Source organism: Gopherus evgoodei, chromosome 12, assembly GCF_007399415.2.
Source record: "Gopherus evgoodei ecotype Sinaloan lineage chromosome 12, rGopEvg1_v1.p, whole genome shotgun sequence".
Taxonomy (NCBI): Eukaryota; Metazoa; Chordata; order Testudines; family Testudinidae; genus Gopherus; species Gopherus evgoodei.
Genome location: NC_044333.1, coordinates 39,526,352 through 39,544,203, shown reverse-complemented (window position 1 = coordinate 39,544,203; position 17,852 = coordinate 39,526,352). Strand labels below are relative to the sequence as shown.

The window sequence follows — 17,852 nt, the reverse complement described above, 5'->3', positions numbered from 1 at the left end:
TGCGTGGATAAGGGTCTCCTCCCGATGGAAGTTTCGGTGGCCAATATTTTGGACTATATTTGGTCCCTTAAGCAACAGGGCCTGGCGATATCGTCCCTGCGGGTCCACTTGGCGGCTATCTCCACCTTTCACCCGGGTGGGGATGGCCGCTCCGTTTTCTCTCACCCGACGGTGACTAGATTCCTTAAGGGGCTGGAATGTCTATACCCTAACGTCCGACCTCCTGCCCCTACCTGGGATCTTAACCTGGTGTTGTCTCGGCTCATGGGGCCCCCCTTTGAGCCGTTAGCTACTTGCTCCCTGCTCTATCTTTCTTGGAAGACTGCCTTTTTAGTAGCTATTACCTCAGCTAGACGGGTGTCGGAACTCCGGGCTCTCACGGTAGACCCCCCTGTATACAGTCTTCCATAAAGATAAGGTGCAGCTGAGACCGCACCCTGCCTTTCTCCCCAAGGTGGTCTCAGCCTTTCACATCAACCAGGAGATCTTCCTCCCAGTTTTTTTCCCGAAACCTCATTCTTCACGCAGGGAGCAACAACTCCACTCGCTTGATGTCCGTCGGGCTCTCGCGTTTTATGTGGAGAGGACCAAACCGTTCCGCAAATCCCCTCAGCTTTTCGTGGCAGTAGCGGACCGTATTAAGGGGCTTCCCATTTCCTTGCAGAGGTTATCCTCATGGGTAATGTCCTGTATTAGGACCTGCTATGACTTGGCTCACGTTCCTTCGGGCCGTGTGACTGCGCACTCTACCAGGGCTCAGGCATCGTCGCTGGCTTTCCTCGCCCGTGTGCCCATCCAGGAAATCTGTCGGGCAGCGACCTGGTCATCGGTCCACACCGTTGCTTCCCACTACGCCCTGGTCCAGCAGTCCAGAGAGGACGCGGCCTTCGGATCTGCAGTGCTCCATGCCGCTACTTCTCACTCCGACCCCACCGCCTAGGTATGGCTTAGGATTCACCTACCTGGAATGGATATGAGCAATTACTCGAAGAAGAAAAGACGGTTACTCACCTTTGTAACTGTTGTTCTTCGAGATGTGTTGCTCACATCCATTCCACACCCGCCCTCCTTCCCCACTGTCGGAGTAGCCGGCAAGAAGGAACTGAGGAGCGGGTGGGCCGGCAGGGGTATATATCAGGTGCCATGGCGGCACCACTCTAGGGGGCGACCTGCCGGCCCACTGGAGTTGCTAGGGTAAAAAGTTTCCGACGAATGTGCACGCGCGGCGCGTACACCTAACTGGAATGGATGTGAGCAACACATCTCGAAGAACAACAGTTACAAAGGCGAGTAACCGTCTTTTCCCGTGAAGTCCTAAATGGCTTGTTTTTGAAAATCATTGCGTGACCATCTGCAGCGAAAGCACATTACCTGGTGTTGCCGCTTCGCTGTGGGTCTCCGGATCACTGCTCTAATGCTTCCTGCCCTTTGTCTGTGGTTCAGAGCAGAGCACTCTTTGCCAGCTCGTATTTTGTGCATGGGTACACATGGAGATCAATTAGATCCTATTCGTGTGATGCTGTGTAGTGCAGCATGGAGTCTGCCAAGGGCAACAGGCTCCTGTCTGCTTTCTGGCACATACTCCTCGAACGCTCCTCACTACATGTCTACTGACAGGCCTGACGTTAAAGGTGGTGAACCTGTCATTCACTCTAACTGAAGAAGTGTCGTTGGGGTATTCCCAACGTCCCTTTGACATGGCCCAGGCTGGCTGCAGTAGGTTCTAATAGTGCTGCTCAGCCCCAGAGAGTGGTCACTTCTCTCCAGCAATTGAAGTCTGGATAGTTCTGAATTGGTGTGTGGAGATTTAACCCTCCAGCTACTATGGAAAGACAGTCACGTTGGTAGGTCCTCACTTGGACTTGCAAGTGTAACCGTGGGGCACAGGTGAATTCCTGGATGGATGGTGCTATGAGCAGAAGCAGACCTAACTCTGGCCTTTGTTAGCATCCAGGTACTCTGTGTTGGTTTAAAGGAGTAGTGTGGCAAGTATGTCACTTGCATGGCTTCTGCTGTCTGGTTAGGTGAACACCTCTGTCTGTGTTCCTCTGTGGCCCCCATCACCGCAATATGTCAGCTCAGCTGTGCAGAAACAGCCTGGAACAAACCAACCTGACTCACTTGTTTTCCTTAATGAAGGACCAGACGGTAGAAGGGTGTTCCTTTCCCCAAAGGCCAAGTCCATTGACGATCTCGCTCCTAATTCCTGCAGGCTTGGGAACCAAGGATCCAGAGGGGCTGACTTTGCCCCAGACAGCATCGCTAGCTCTCGGCACATGATCTGAAACCTTGTTAATTCTAGCATAAGATACCCTTCTGTGAGAGGCCACGGGGGGGAGGAGTGGGGAGTGGTGAGGCAAAGCCAGATCTTTTTGCACAGCCTGAACCTCTTAACCACATCGGGTCAGCCCCTGCAGATGCTACTTTGGCTGCAGCCTGACATGTGCTCACTGGCTCCTGGGGAGCAAGCCTGCCTTCCTGTGGGGGAAACAACCTGAGCGTGTTTGGTCTGTTGCGGTCATGCATGCAATGGGCATGTTCAGCTCTGTGCAAGTCCCTCACTTAGAAGCCCCGCCCCCTGGCCATCTGTTCTGGACACATCCAGATCCTTCTCTTTGGACCCTTGGCCATTGCAACCTGGCTGGGTGCTCTGGTAGCTCTGTCTCTGGAGGTACTTGTAGAAGTCTCTGCATGTATAAAGCATCCGTTTTCAGATGGTAGGGAGAAGCTGCCAGAGAAGGCAAATTGGCCAGTAGGTTCAGTAGTCCTGTGTGACTAGTTTGGGAAATTCAAGGAAGTGTCTAGATTTTGCAGGCGGGAGGTGGCAAACTACAGCAGGAGAGTAGTGACCAGAAGGAACAAGTAGGTGGACGTCTCAAGTCTTGGCTCCAGGTGGCCTATGAGCCCCCCACATGGCCCCATAAAGCAGAGTGGGGTGGCTGAATGAGGCCTGTAACTCAGATGCACAGTGTGTTGCTTTTGAAACAGGAGTCAGGAGTTGCTGATTGCTGTGTATTAGTAGCGCATTGATGTGTAATGAGGTAGTTCAGCCTGCTGGATCTACTCGGAGGAACCGTTTCCATGCCCCAAGGTCTCATAGATGTTACTAGATCTTTGGTGGCTACCAAAAATCTCCTACCAGCTTCCTAAAGTCTGAGGAAAATCCAGTTTCATTGATCTGTGTGGGATCAATTCCTGCACCCCTAAGGAGGCAGTAAGCAGGACTTCCTATGAGTAGGTGTGTCAGAGGGCATGTGCAGGGGAACCAAAATGCCACGTGGCCCTTTCCTCTCCTCCCCTGGGCTGTGATAAATAGTGGTTCTCCTCTGAGCAACTTAATGGTTTTGTTTCTCCTCCAGATTTTGCGGGGAATGTTTGCAACCATGTCTCCAAGTGCCATCTCCTCTTTGCCCGCTCTGCCGCATGCCCTTTGACCCCAAAAAGGTGGAGAAGGCCTCCAATGTGGAGAAGCAGTTGTCCTCCTACAAGGCTCCCTGCAGAGGGTGCAGTAAGAAGGTAATCCCTCTGAGCGGGTCCAGTTGTGACTGCCCCATACCTGATATTGTGGGGGCAGGACAGGTGTGGGTGACACCCCATGTGGCCCATTGTACTAGTCAAGGTTTTGTCCATGCCCAGATGAGTGTTGGTTTATGTCTGAGCACAGTATCTGTTTCAGGGGTTACTTCCAAAGATTGTGGATGGGAGGCAAGTGGGATGCTCCACTACCAGGCATGTGGCTTGGAACCTCGGGGCAGCAAAACAACGGGTGCCCCACCGCTATAAGAAAACCTGACTTTTGCTCCAATCGGGGAGGCGATCAAATAGCAGGAAGGGCGGCCTTGTACTCAAAGTCAGAGTGGAAGTCAAGAGAGCTGTGTTCTGTTCCTAGCTCTGTTACAGAGTCACGGTGTCTCCTTGAGTTAATCACTTACCCTCTCTCTGCCTCAGTTTCCCATCTGGACAATGAGGATAATGCTTCCTACATCAGAGGTGCTGAGGCTTAAATTGGAAATGTTTATGAAGTATTAGCAATGCTGTCTTGCAGGCCAAAGTCAATATTTTATTAAGGGGTGCATCTTTTAAAAAGGAAACCTAGGCCCTTATTTTCTCCCTCTGTTGCTTAACCTTTCCTAGGAGATAAATATCTTCAGGTTTCTACTAAAATTCATCCTTTCCCCGTAACAATCATCTTCCCCCACTCCTGTGTTTGGAATCAGCACAGCTCCATGCCTAGTTCTTGTTAAGGAGTTCACTGCTCACTGAACAGTGATGCAGACATACCGCGGGAGCATTAATTCCTCAGCACCAGGGCATATTATAGTGGCAAGGTTGCGCTGCTGTAGTTAAGGTTGTGTTAAGACTTCTGTTTAAAGGTGTAACTTCCTAAGTCCTCTAAAATGACCATGCTTAGATGGATTCCTTTGAAGTTTGCTGTACCTCAGGAGAGTGCAGGGTGTGGCTAATGACCCAAATGTTTCCTTTTTGTCCTTTAATGGTGTTCGATCAGTGGTTCTCAAACTTTTGTACTGGTGACCCCTTTCACATAGCAAGCCTCTGAGTGCAACCCCCTGATAAATTCAAAATGCTTTTTAATATATTTAACACCATTATAAATGCTGGAGGCAAAGCGGGGCTTGGGGTGGAGGCTGACAGCTTGTGACCCCCCATGTAATAACCTTGTGACCCCCGAGTGGTCCCGATCCCCAGTTTGAGAACCCCTGTGTTAGATGGAATCCTGTGGGTGAGAGCGAATAAGTTGTAGAAGTAGGTGAAGAGCTTGTGCATTTCAGTAACTCTGGATTGGCTGAGTAATGGAGTCAGTGTGTGTATTGGGCCACTGCTGAAAGATGGCAGAGTTAAGATTGCATGGGCTCCTTAACTGTGGATTTCCTGCTTTTCTAAATTTGAGTTTTGCTCAATTCAGTGTTCTGCAAGGGGACATACCACCAAGTAACCTTAACTCTGTGTTACCATAGTTTTTTGCCACTGAATTTAACATAGATGTTTAGACTCCAGCGAACACTCCTCACGAAGCAAATCAAATTCTGGAACCCAAAATACTTGCTACAATGCTTGGTAAAGCTCCAGCTGGTGGTTACACCCAGGGGATCTCCTGGTTGGCTGGCTGAGTTTCACACACAGTGCTGTTCACCTTGAGACCTTAGGTACATGGCCCTTGTGAAATCCTGCACTGTTGGTGCTTATGAACCCTCAGGGCCCCTGCAGGAAGGGCTGTGAGATATCTGAGCTATACCAGCTTTGCTGCCTACCGTGAGGTGGTGCTGTGCTCAGATGAAACATCTTTGTCCTAACGCCCTTTGGCAGTAGACTGGTGCCATTATTAAAATAGCAGAGCCTTCCAGAGAGACTTGGGACAACATAAGAACAGTGGGACAAACCCCAAGTGGTGCAGCTGGTGTTTCATCTCTCCTGTTTATTAGCAGCCTTACAGAGTGGGATGCTCTTCCCTTTAGAGCTGGTGAAAGAAGCTGGATTGACAACCTGAGAGAACTGCAGAGAGTAGGTCTAACTAGGGCATTGTCCTGCCATCATGCCTCTGAGACTGGCAGTAAAGTTGTTCATTTGTGGTGGCTTTGTGATGTGGACATCTGTCACCTTGAAGACTGAGACCCTTTCCCTTTGCTGCTCCAACGCCTCACATGCTGTCAAGTGAATAACTCCATAACTCCTTGTGTACCTTTGAGCCTGGCATTTGTGTTCCTTGTTGAGAACTTGACTGTAAAGTTTGGGTTGCCTTGAAGAGCAGGAGCTCTGCCATGACTTGCTTTGGTCTTATGGAAAGGAAATGGGCTTTCTTAACCGTCTCTGGGATCAGCTAGACTAACCCACCCCGTTCCTCCAAAATCCTGCATCTCCTCACTGGAGCTGGTTGGCTGATTGTTTTAGTTGACTGTAACGAGACACGCTTTGGCCCAGCAATTCCACATTGGTGCAGATTGATGTGCAATAATCCTAGTTGTCTCCTGTATTCTGGCGCCTGTCAAAGCGTTTGGGGAGGCTACTTTCTTGAGCATACTGGTTTGTTTGAGAGCGTGGCGTCTCCCTTGTTTTCTTCTTTCTGGAGAAATGCATCCCTTGCTCCTTGGGGTTCTCAAAGATTGTCCTGGCTGTCCAATAATCAGTTTCTTTTTTCTCCCTCTGTTTGTCTTTCTAGGTGACCCTAGCGAAGATGAGATCCCACGTTTCATCCTGCACTAAGGTTCAAGAGCAGATGGCCAACTGCCCAAAGTTCGCTCCGGTGGTCCCAACTTCCCAGCCCATTCCCAGGTATTAAAATACCAAATTCAACCACTTCACAGGGGAATCCTCCCAGTTTGTTTTCTGTAACAAGTTACTATTTAAACAGTGCCACAAGATGAACCAGAATTTGTTAGGTCAAATTTGGCCTTGAATTTTAGAGGGATTTCTAAGTAGGCTTTTCCAAAACCTGACCCGACACAAATGTCTACATGATTTAAAAAAAAAGAAATCCAGTGGAAAAGCTTTTTCTTAAACAAATAAGACTCCCCTGCACCATTTGAAGCTCTAACATTGTGCGGCCTTGCTCTAGTGCCTGAGAAACTGGGGGAGTAGACTAGAAACTGCCTGAAAACAAAAGGGAAATTGACTAATCTGTTGTTTTGCCAGCTGGGAGAGGTGCAGAAAGTAAACTGTGTGGCTGGTAAAGTAGGTAAGCTAGACTTCAAAAACGCTTTGAACTTGATTCTGCTCTCACTGACTGTGATGCAGATATGGAGTAATTCCACTGGAGGTGCATCAGCATGTGATCCAATCTTTGCCTTCAGTCTAAGGTGGTATTTGGTGCTCGTGTGAGGGAGTGACTCATGGTGTATCAGATCCTTTGGAGTCCGCTGGGGTCGGCTTGTCTCTGTGAAGCCTGTTCAGTTTTAACCTGTCCTCTTCCCTGTCGGTCTCTGTTATGTTGAATTCTTGACTGCTGTTTCTTTTTAGCAATATTCCAAACCGTTCCACTTTTGTCTGTCCTTATTGTGGAGCCCGGAACCTGGACCAGCAGGAGCTGGTCAAGCACTGCATGGAGAACCACCGCAATGACCCCAACAAAGTGGTGAGGTTTCCTCAGGCAGACGGGCGAGAATTTCCATGTCTGGCTCTTTGCTCGTAAACGTCTTACTGGGCAGAGAACAGGAGCAGGGTAACCTCCAGTGAATTGGAAGTCTGCGTATTTTAATCAATCCCCTGTTCAAAGTCAACAGGCGCACACATCTGCTTCTGGGCATAAAGTACTATCCGCATTTCTAGCTCATTTAATCTTTGTTAAATCTCTTTGACAGGCAGACACGGAGCTGTATCTATTAGCTTTGCTCGAGGTGCATTGCAGAGCAAGAACTGGGTTAAGCCTAGATTTCAGTGCTGTCTCCCTAACTCTAATGGTTTTGCTTTGCCACTCACTTTCCACTGTAATAGGCTGTGACTTTTAAGGGCCTCTTGTGCTTCTGAGACCGGAGCTGCTTCTGTGTCCCTAAATGCAGCGTGCCTTTAAGCTCCCAGAGGGATCACAGCTTTTTGGCAGGGAACCCTCTGCACTTGATTGATCGTATTTCCTGTGTCCGATTCTGGTCCTGAGCCTATTGCGCTCAACACTCATCGGTGCTAAAAGGGACCATCTCTAGATTGCAAACACCTCTTTAACCCACTAGAGCATCCCCAAGGGTTCTCAACACTCTTGTCACTTTCATGCACAATTCCCACAGTTACACATTTCCCACAGGGGCACATGCGAGTTTGCATAATGTCTAGGCAGTCTCGAAAATCTGCCCAACGAGTCTGCAGGCTTCCAGCGCTGATTGACGTGCCTAGCTCTCCAGCTTGTGTAGATGTACAGCCTCCCTTGGAGAGGGTGTTTGCAGAAATTGCCTCTGACTGATAGAAATTCAAAAGGAAATCTAGTCCTGCTAGTTTTAAGGCTGTGGGCGGCAGGCAGGGTTCCAAGAACTGCACCACATTGCTGGTCTCATGACTTCCCTTTCCTCCCCTGTATGTTCTAGGTGTGCCCCATCTGTTCAGCGATGCCCTGGGGGGACCCCAGCTACAAGAGCGCCAACTTCCTGCAGCATCTCCTACACAGGCACAAGTTCTCCTATGACACCTTTGTGGTGGGTACTGCCTGAAATCAAAGTTCAAGTCGCTTAGGGCCCTGGCTGTTCCCGCTGACCACGTTCCAGCCCTTAAGCAGCTGGCGTTGGCTTCACATGTGGCTGGCCCATATGAGAACGCCACTTTTGTGTGCAATTATTGCACAGTTTTCATGCTGAGCTGTCAGTTACTGGCATCTTTTAGTGGGGGAACGGAAGGGGAAACGTTTTCTTCTGTATTGCAGGTATCTGTGTCAACCAGCTAAGTGGCCTTGAAATAACTTCTGCCTTTTAGATAGAATCACATCTATACTGAGACAAAACAGCATGTTGGAATGGTGAAGCAAGACTCTCCAATAGGCTGTGGCAAGAAACTATGTTGAACTGTAGGAAGTTCCCCTAGCAGAATACATGAGTACAGGAGGGTTGGGGGAGGGGTCCTGTCTGGAGACTGAGCTTTGTTCTTGTGGCCTGCACTTGCGGGAGTCTGCTGGATGTTGCTTTATTATTATATTATTGCAATAGCGCCTTGAGGCCCTAGGGAGGGATCTGGGGCCACGGAGCTGGGACCTGGAGATGCACGCAATGGAACAGATTCCTGGCACTGGGAGCTTCGTCTGAGTGACGAACTTCGCCAGGTTGGGATCAATGAGGCCAGGCAGTGGAGTTGGGAGAGGAAGAGTATTTAAGTTTATCAGCTCATGTGTCCCTTTTAAACACACTGGAAAATGAGCAAGAAAAGTGTCACTGAAAACCTGCTGGGACTACGAAGTTCCAGCCAAATGTGCTGTCAAGTTCATACCAGCCTCTACGTGCAGGCTGAATCTCACCTGAGCCTGGTGCATTTTTAACGAACAAGGTTTTTGAGAGAGGTAAAGCCACTAATTCAGGAGTTGGGTTGCATTTGGCAGGCTCCACACTGCCCTTTGGCACACAGCACAAGCTCCCTCCGCAGTCTGCACTGGGGACTTGAGAGAAGTGAGCTGCTGGTAATTCTGTACGAGTAGTCACTGTTCCAGCCAGCCTCAGGACGATCTCCATCCATGAGAAGCTGGCCAGGCTGTACTGGCATCTCACCAGAAGCAAAGGTCCAAGATGTGGCCATAAGCAAATACCCGTGTTGTACAAACAGCTGTGGGGCATGTGCCCAAAAGGAGTGTTGTATAACATTGGACTGGCTGAGCCCTGCCCCTCACTCTGAGACGTGCTCTCGCACAGCGGCGTTGGAAGCTGAGCTCCAGAGACCATTCAGAAATATGGAACGTGCACAGTGTGCCACGTCCTTCTCTGGTGCGGTGTGCAGATGAGAACTCTGGCAGGTCTCCCTCGTGGTTAATCTTTATGTGGGTGTGGGGTGGTACTCGCCCCTCAAAGGCTGCAGCCAGGGCAGTTGTGCTCCAGGGACCTTGTAGATAAACTCCTGTTTGTATCTGCCATTATCATTTGGTAGATTAGATTCCAGAGTGACTGTTAACCTCAGAGGACAGATACTAAGCTTTGAAATATTTGCACGTCTCATTTTTCAAAGGATCCTCATGGTCATGTAGCTTGTGCCCAAATTTGGGTATTGGACAAAAAAAATTGTGGTGTTGATAGAAACCTTTTTTGACTTTGTAAATGAAACCTTTTCAATTGCCTGTGTCTTCCTGCTGTGTGTAGGCAAACCAGAGTGTGAAACTGAGGCTAGAACTGACCAGTTTAACTTGACTGTCCTTTTAACATGCAAGAAATAAGCTTAGAAAGGTAAATTAATGTCCTGTTCTTCGCAGCCTGGCCTGTCTGAGGTGGTGGTAATTGCACAGGTGAGGTTTCTTGTAATCATGCGGCTGTTTTGACAGTGCCCCTGATCTGAAAGGAAGGTCAATGTGAAGATTCTTTCCGCTTGGCATTCTGGCACTTTCTTGAGAATGTCACAGCACCCGGGCAGACAGGTCATTAATGCAGGGGAGATGCACTGACTCCTCGTCAGCCCCTCTGACCTGTTCGCTCTTCTTGTTCCCAGGACTATAATATCGATGAAGAAGCAGCGTTGCAGGCTGCGTTGGCGCTCTCCCTCTCAGAGAACTGAAGGCGACTGCTGAGCAGCGGTGTGGATCCTTTGCACAGGTCGCCTTTCCACTAGGAGAGGTGTGACACTTGTTAATCCCTCTGCATTCCCTAGAGATTAGGCAGCCCATCTCTGGTTAAATTGCACCTTGTTTAATAAGGTGGAATCTTTCGTTGCACAATGAAATGGTGAGCGAGCATGATCTGGTGAGAGTGACACCGGCTGGATGGGAAGAGGCAAAGGCGACCTTACCAAATGTTTGTTTTTTCCAATTGGGCATTTCATATCCATATACGGAGTATATAGCTCTCTATATTTATTATTAGATGCTTTTTGGCACCGTTGCTCCTCTTATTTGTTGCAGTTAATGGGTACATAAAACAGTGATGCATTTTATGTAAAATACCCTAGATTTCAATTCTTATCCATGGGGTTTTTTTAAAGCGTTGAGCGTTTTTTAACCTCGTAAGAGTATTTATTGAGATGTTGGCCCTCCACCCTCCTGAGGGCATGAGCGGTCTATTGCTCAGCTCTATTGCTGCTGCTCACGGAAGGCCAGAGGCAAGGAAGCGCATTGGTCTAAATCTGGGAGCGAATCTGCTGCTCTCAGATACCGCTATAACAGGTCTATTAAAAAGAGCTAGGTAGAAATGGGAAGGAATACTGAACTGTCCTGCCACTGGCATTCTTTCACCTTCCTCATTTTGTACTGGCTTTTGTGATACTAGAGTTCTTGCATTTTTTCTACATTAACTGGTGTGAGACCTTTTCACGTTTTATAAAGCAAAAAAAAGCAGTTACTCTTCATATTGCAATATTTGTGTTTGACTAGGAACAATAGTATTTTTATGGAACCTTATTAAGAAAAAAGTTATATTTTTTAAACACATGCTGTGGATTCAAGAACTGGGGTGGGGTGGGGAACTGCTGGAACCTGGAATTGAGAGGGGGCTCTTTTCCATTTGCACCTGAGCAACAGAAAGGTTGCATTGTTTCGTATTTATTTTTTGGGGTCAATTTTTATTTTTTATTTTATTTTATTTTTCAAATAAAGATGCTGATATGCAGCCATGCTGGATCAGACGTGTGACCCAAGCATGGGAGGGCGGTACTCGGAGTTACTCACCAGGCATTAACAGGGGTGTTGGTCAATGGATCAAGTCCACTTCTGAAAGAAAATAAAAACTGTGAATAAGCTACAAGCTGTATGTGTCTCCAAGATGCAACACCCTACGAGTTGTTCAGCAGAGGGGGTGTTCTCTGGGGCAACAGCCCCATTAGCATTAACATACCAAGGAGCGGGCCAGTTAGCGTCTTGACTCCAGGCTGTTCATTCACTTCTGTCGGCATGGACGAGCTGTTTGGCTGGGACTGTGAGGGGGCTGAGCTGGTCCTAGCTTGGCAGAGCTCAGTTCAGCAGTGGTCTGGTGTTTAGAAGTACATGCAGTACAGTGTGACAAGCAGACTGCCTTCCACTATTAGTACTAACTTTAGGACTCTTAAGTCCATGAGTGCTAATGTGTGGGAATATGGCGTCTATAGTGTGCAAATCCAGCCTCGGGCTGTGGCATGGAAACTGTAGTTAGGGACTCAGATTCTAGTCACCTGTGGAGAAGGAAACCGATGCTCCTCAGCAGCCATCCAGAGATTGGTCGGGTCTCTGTGATCCCGGGGCAAAGATTTGGGAGCTCACTGGGAGTGACGCCAGTAGGATAATTTATAATAAACGTCGTGCCCCAGATTTTTTTTCTGTTACAACTAATTTTACAGCATTAAATCGTATAAGGACATGACTGCAAAACTCTCCGTTGGTGTGATGTTAAACCCAGCATCTGGTGCTGGCCCTGTCTGAGACAGGACACAACTCAACAGGCCCTTTGTCTGAGGGCGTGGCAGGCCCTGAAATCAGATAGAGATCTGTTTGTAACCAACCAGGTGGCTGAAACTTTGGCCTAGCTGCATGCATTCTTCTGGGGGGCCAGGAGGCTGTCTGGGCATGCTTAGTTCCAGGCTCTTGCTGTAGTGTAGAATCAGACCAGCTTAGTGTTTCTGCACTGTGAAGATCACTTCCTCGTTTGCTCCTTGGCCGCTGCGGGCACCTCTCTGGGGATAGGGCAGATCTGACCAAAGGTTTGGGCTGAGCCTGTTTTTAAGGGAGTTGAAATTCATTTTGGAATAGTATGGCTAACAAAGAATGCTGGGAAACAGACTGACTGGAGCAGGGTGCTCTCCCCATGGCAGGGAGACATGTCTATTCAGTTAATTTGTCCTGCCAGCGCGGTTAGGAAGGAAGTGCTGGGAGTTTTGACAGTGCATTTCCCTGTCTAGTTTCTGCCCAAGTCTGTCACTTAAACGTCGTTGGTGACATTGCATTGACTGTCGTTCAGTGGGTCTGTGTAGCACCTGTTTAAACCACCTCCTTGTACTGACTTGAGCCCTGATGTTCCCCACCTTAGATGCCAAGCCTCAGACAGATGCTGCACACAGCCCCTTTCTTCCCAGCCAGTGAGAAATAGCTGCTTGTCAGTGGGCCAGTTCCGTCCGTAACTGACCTCTGGGATCCCCATTGCTGGATCCTCCTTTCTGCAGGGACTGGCCATCCTACTCCACAGCACAAAACAAACAGAACAGAGTTCCTGGCTGTTGTTCACCAGCCCTTCTGTTGATGAGCTCTGGGGAAGAGCCCTGTGGGAGGCAGGGAAAAATCCATCTAGGACCATTTCATTTCCCGTCTGCTAAGAGAGATCCTGTAACCTCCCTAGCTATAAACTAAACGGGTAAATCACGTACAGTCCTGCTTAGCAAGCTGGAACCCAGCACCCGCCTTTTCTAGGGAGCTGGGAACTTTTCTCTTCCAGTGCCCTGGGAGGGGCAGTCCTGGTTAGGAACACAGCCCAGCAATAGATACCTTGTCCACTCGCAACACAGTCCTGGTTGGGAACACAACCCAGCAATAGATTCCGTGTCCACTCACAACCTGTTGTGTAATGTGAAGGGGCAGGATTAATCAGGTGCTGCGATTCGCTCATCCCGGGGTGTTTGGGTGATGCTGCACTTTCACATTCAGGGTGTTTCAAGCCAGAAGAGGCCACTAGAACCTCTAGTCTGACCTATGTAACGCAGGCCATTAAACTTGTCCAAGCATAAGGTGTTGGGTGGCTGGTGGCCATGTATTGGCCTCCTGGAAGGGGACCTTTCCTCCATCTATCTCGCTGTTCTTTAGCCGTTTTGCTTTCTGTCTCCGTGCCTGGTTCCTGTCCCTTCCCGTCACAGTTAAAATCGGTCTCATCGCTGGATTGCTTTTTTGTTCTCTCTTTGCTCTTTTATCCTGTGACCTTTGTTATTTGCCACCCAACCTATCTTGAGTCCTTCCACCTGCAGCAGTGCAGGAAGCTACCCTGTAACCCCACCCAAGGGAAGGAGCATTGCAGCTTGCTGACCTGCCTGCTCTTGGTCTCCCAATATGGACACATTCTGCTACTAAGGTCCCTGGCTTATGGTGGTCTAATCTCTAGCACACTGGCTGAAGGCCGTCTGGTGCTGTGGTACCTTGCGGAGGGATCTTCAGCTCCAAACCCTGATTTATCACCCTTTGACCTTTGCGCTAGCCAGCACGGTGAAACCTTTCTCCAGAAGAGCTGAGTGGCTCTGCTTGCCGCTGGTTTTGCCCACTGACTCCTTTTTCCTTTGTCGCAAAGCAGCTGCCACCTACTTTGCACCTCACTTTGATAGTCAGGGACCAATTGGCAGGCATCTAGCACTGGTGCATTCCCTCTTAGGGATGGGGTGCTCTGTTTGGTGAAAGTACCACTTTGCACTGATGCTTGTAGACTCTCAGGGGGTACATGGCAGCTAGCTAATCTCATGGAGTTTGGGAGCTGGTTTGTGCAGGCCTTCCTTCAGCATTGCTCTGGCTGCGAGATACTCACCATCTGGCACTGCACCATTGCTGCGAGCAGGTCCACAGCCATGATATTTTAAACATCTCAGTAGCTGCTTAGTTCCAAGCTTGAAGCTTAGTTTGTAAGTTGGTTACCCATCAACGTAGCTGAATGCAATTGCCTACTGCAAACCCAGGGACTGATGGAAACTGCCCCCACTCACTGCCTTTGAATGTAAGATGAAATCGGACAGGGAAATTCCACAGTACAGTGCTGTTAACCTTGCATGTTTTGCTTCGCTTAGTCGGGATGGGTTGGGGAAGGAGGTTTTGTCTGTCTAGCCTTGAAACCCATCCATCTGCCAGCAGGCTGTTTTGTCCTGGGTTTGAATCTGTACTGCTGTGGGTGGAATGTAAAGAGGGCAGCGGAAATATAATCCAGAGGGCTTTCCTTCTCAAACGAGAGCCTTCTACCTTTCACAGATGTCATATCTCATCTGTTCCCATTTCTCTTCCAGCAGCATTAAGCTGCAGAGCTTACATACCTTTAAAGTAGGTAAGCTTTAATAAACCTACATAACTTTTCTACTCTTTTAATGTTCTATATCGAATGGGGTACAGTTTTCCACTGGCTTTCAAGGCATGGAGAGTGGGGAGGGTGTCTGAGTCTTTTCTTAATGTAAATTGTGTCTAACAGAAAATGAGTTTTGTCAGGAGGAATATTTTACTTATGGCTTGAGGGTGGATGTGCTTGATCTCTGTTCAAAGTGGTGGCGCAGCACTGTGAAACGCAAACCTTGTGCTGGCAACAGGAACAGCAATGAGTTAGCCAGTGTGGTGAGGAGGAATCAGTACCCAGAAACCTTGTTAACTTTCTCTAGCCCTATCTCACCCCAACCTGCCCACTGACAAATTGCCTTAACTTCTGTTTCTAGCATGGAGTTTGTTCCTGTCTTTTTGTATTTGCTGTCTTGTTATAATGAGCAGAATCCTCTAGGGGGAGCAACAATTACACACTTGCTAGGGGAAGCCTGTCTAGTGTATGTCTTAAGTGCTGCATTTTATCATTCCACTTGAGATGCCGTTGGAAAAAGCTGAAGCCATGCGCATCTTACAATGAAATGTGTAAATGTCTCTGGAATGTGTGCTGTCATGCAAGAAATAGTCGTGCTAATGTTGAAGTCTTGTTTGCCATAGGTTCAATTGCACTTTTAAGGCAGCAGGGATTAGTGGTTAGAGCAGGGACCTGAAAGCCAAGACACTCAAATCTGTCTCTACTACTCCACTCACTAGCTGGGTGACCTGGGGCAAGTCGCTTACTCTTTGTGCCTCAGTTTCCCTACCTAAGCAATACTCACCTTAGGGATTATTTGGGAGGGGGATGCCCACCTCTGTAAGTGCTAGGGGATCCTCGTATGAAAGGTGCTATAGAAATGGGAAATGTCACCTTTCAAAATCAGCTAAGTGTCAGCAAGCACAGTTCATTTTTCAGTTGTATATTCGTTCCGATCTCTTTTCCTAAGCAATGTGGTGATGTTTGTAAATCATTCACTCTGTGCTCAGAATAGCTGTTCAGTTCCAGCTGGCTAATCTGGACTTGCTATATGAGGGAACTGTGCTGGAGCAAGGCCGTCTTTCAATGCGTGCCAGTGTGTTGCTGGTGTGCAGTATACTATGTCGATATTTTCAGTGCAAATACCCAGAGATGCTATCAAGTACATGAATGTCAATGGCACATGGCTCTCAGACATGCAGCGCACCGCAGCCTGCAGTAGAAAAGGTTTTTTTCATATGGGATAGCTTCATGGATGACATTGGGTTTGTGAGGCACCTTTCCTACCACAGGTGTCCTAAAGCTCTTTCCACTGGAGTGAGTGAAACGCTGGCAGGTGCTGCACCTGTTCTGCCCTCAGCAGTTCCCCAGATGTTGAGGGAGAAGCTGGCCAGGATTTTGGGGTTGTGGAAAAACTGTTCAAAGCAGATGGGCAGCAGCCGTCAGATATGGGCAGAAAGGCCCTTGATGGAATGTCTGAGCCAAAGGTTGCTAACTGCGCACATCAAGTCACCGTGCGTTGTTCGGCTGAAAGAGCAGCTGCCGCTTGGGAGAATCTCCAGGGTGGGTGACTGAGGAACTCCCCTGGGCAAGCACAGCATGTCTCAGCTAGTACTCAGCACAACGCTCAGGAGCCCAGCCCTTAGAAGGCCTGTGTTTAAGTTCACTCATTCCCATTCTGGGTCCCTCTTAGCCTTTAAACACTGATCCCTACCGAGTCTGTTCGTTGTGAATGTCTTCGCTTCTCACCCTGCTCACTCAAAATCCAGGCAGGGGAGGGAGTGGGTTGGCGTTCTTCAACCACACTGCGATCTAGGAGGTGGCTGCCTTCTAGTCCAGAAGCAATCCTCTCACAGGATTGCTTCGTGTCCCACTGGGGCCTGAGAGAACTTTCAGCAGTGCCATTGACTTTGGATGGGACTCAGGCTCTCTTGAGAATTTTGCTCCACATTCCTAGTTTGAAGAGCGCAATTTTGGGGCTTAACCAAGGTGCTTCCCTGCACTCTGTTATCCGAGGTTTAGGCTCACACTCTAGTAATACAGAGTTTTTCCACCTTAGTCTAAATAGTAACAGAAAATATTACAAAGCATGTTTGCTCCTGAGTGGCTAGCTGTCCCTCCCCCACCCCCTCACCCTGAGGAACCTGCAGTCATCCCTACAACACATGAGCAAAGGGCAAACACTTAGCAGAGACCAGCTGCTCAGAGGAGTTTCTTGAGTTAGGAGTTAGCCATGTGGGGCCGCCTGGGAGACATGAATAAAACCATATCTTCAGTGAGCCAGGGACCTTTCTTCCTAGCTGGTCACTGCTCTTTTCCCCAGGGACAGGTACCTGGATTTCCTGAAGATGATGATACCTCCTTGCAATATATGCTCTCTCCAGGAAGAAAGGAGTTGATGTACAACCTGGGAAGGGTCTGGGTTCCCTGTTTGTGCCAGTTCAGTATCCGGATCACTACCTCTGGCCTGTACTGTTGGGTCCCATGTATAAAGAGCTCGTGCTGCTTTGTGGGCCCGGAAGAGGGGTGGGGGGTGGCATCCTGAGCAGGTTGCTGGCAAGGACCCCTTTCTGTTACATAAATAATGAATAGCAGCATTTATTGGCCCAAACTTTGCCCTGGAGATGGGATACGGGAAGGTGCAACAGATGCTAGAGAGGCAGCGTGGCTGTGTGGATAGACTTCTAGGGCTGGGAGTTGAGGCCAGAGTTCCATCACTGGCTCTGCCACAGCCATCCTGTATGATCTTCAACAAGCCACTTCTCCGTGCTTCAGTTTCCCCAGCTCTATAGTGAGGGCAATGATACCTGCTTTTGTAAAGCACTTCAAGGCCTATGGATGAAAAGCCCCATATATGTGCTAAGTGGATATTTACAATGCTCCCATTGCATCAATTATGTGTAATAACATAAACTAAAGGGGTTTACACTCAGAATTCCACCTGTTGCAGCGACTCACAAGTCCTGATTCTGCTGGGGGGGGGGTGTGACTGTTTGGCCCACAGTTCTGGGTGTCGGCAGAGGAGTCCCCCCTGTTGCGTGTTCTCTGTCGGGTTTGGCATTGGTGACGGTCATGCTATTCAATGTGGTGTTGTGACTATTTTGCATATGAATAGAACTTTTAACAAGACATAACTGTTTTTTGAAGAAAAATCAATGATGTATTTGTAGCAAACCATTTTTCTCAATAAATGCAGTTTCATCCATTGGTGTCAGGCTGAAATCTCTTGGGACAAATTGGGTAACGGACAGTGTCAGC

The 17,852-nt window shown here is 48.6% G+C and overlaps 1 protein-coding gene across 5 annotated transcripts in view; it reads left to right on the top strand.

Moving 5' to 3' along the window:
* RNF166 (ring finger protein 166) overlaps positions 1-17,852 on the top strand; it is a 40,641-nt gene that overhangs the window by 11,212 nt on the left and 11,577 nt on the right. For 3 of the 5 annotated variants that reach the window (XM_030582304.1, XM_030582305.1, XM_030582306.1), the window contains exons 2-6: positions 3,360-3,516; positions 6,176-6,288; positions 6,973-7,087; positions 8,028-8,135; positions 10,117-17,799. In XM_030582304.1, coding sequence (XP_030438164.1) covers positions 3,360-3,516; positions 6,176-6,288; positions 6,973-7,087; positions 8,028-8,135; positions 10,117-10,182 — 559 coding nt within the window. In that variant the 3' untranslated portion in view covers positions 10,183-17,799. Of the gene's footprint in view, positions 1-3,359; positions 3,517-6,175; positions 6,289-6,972; positions 7,088-8,027; positions 8,136-10,116; positions 17,800-17,852 lie in introns of those variants that run through there. The other 2 variants (XR_004002882.1, XR_004002883.1) reach the window with 2 other exon arrangements.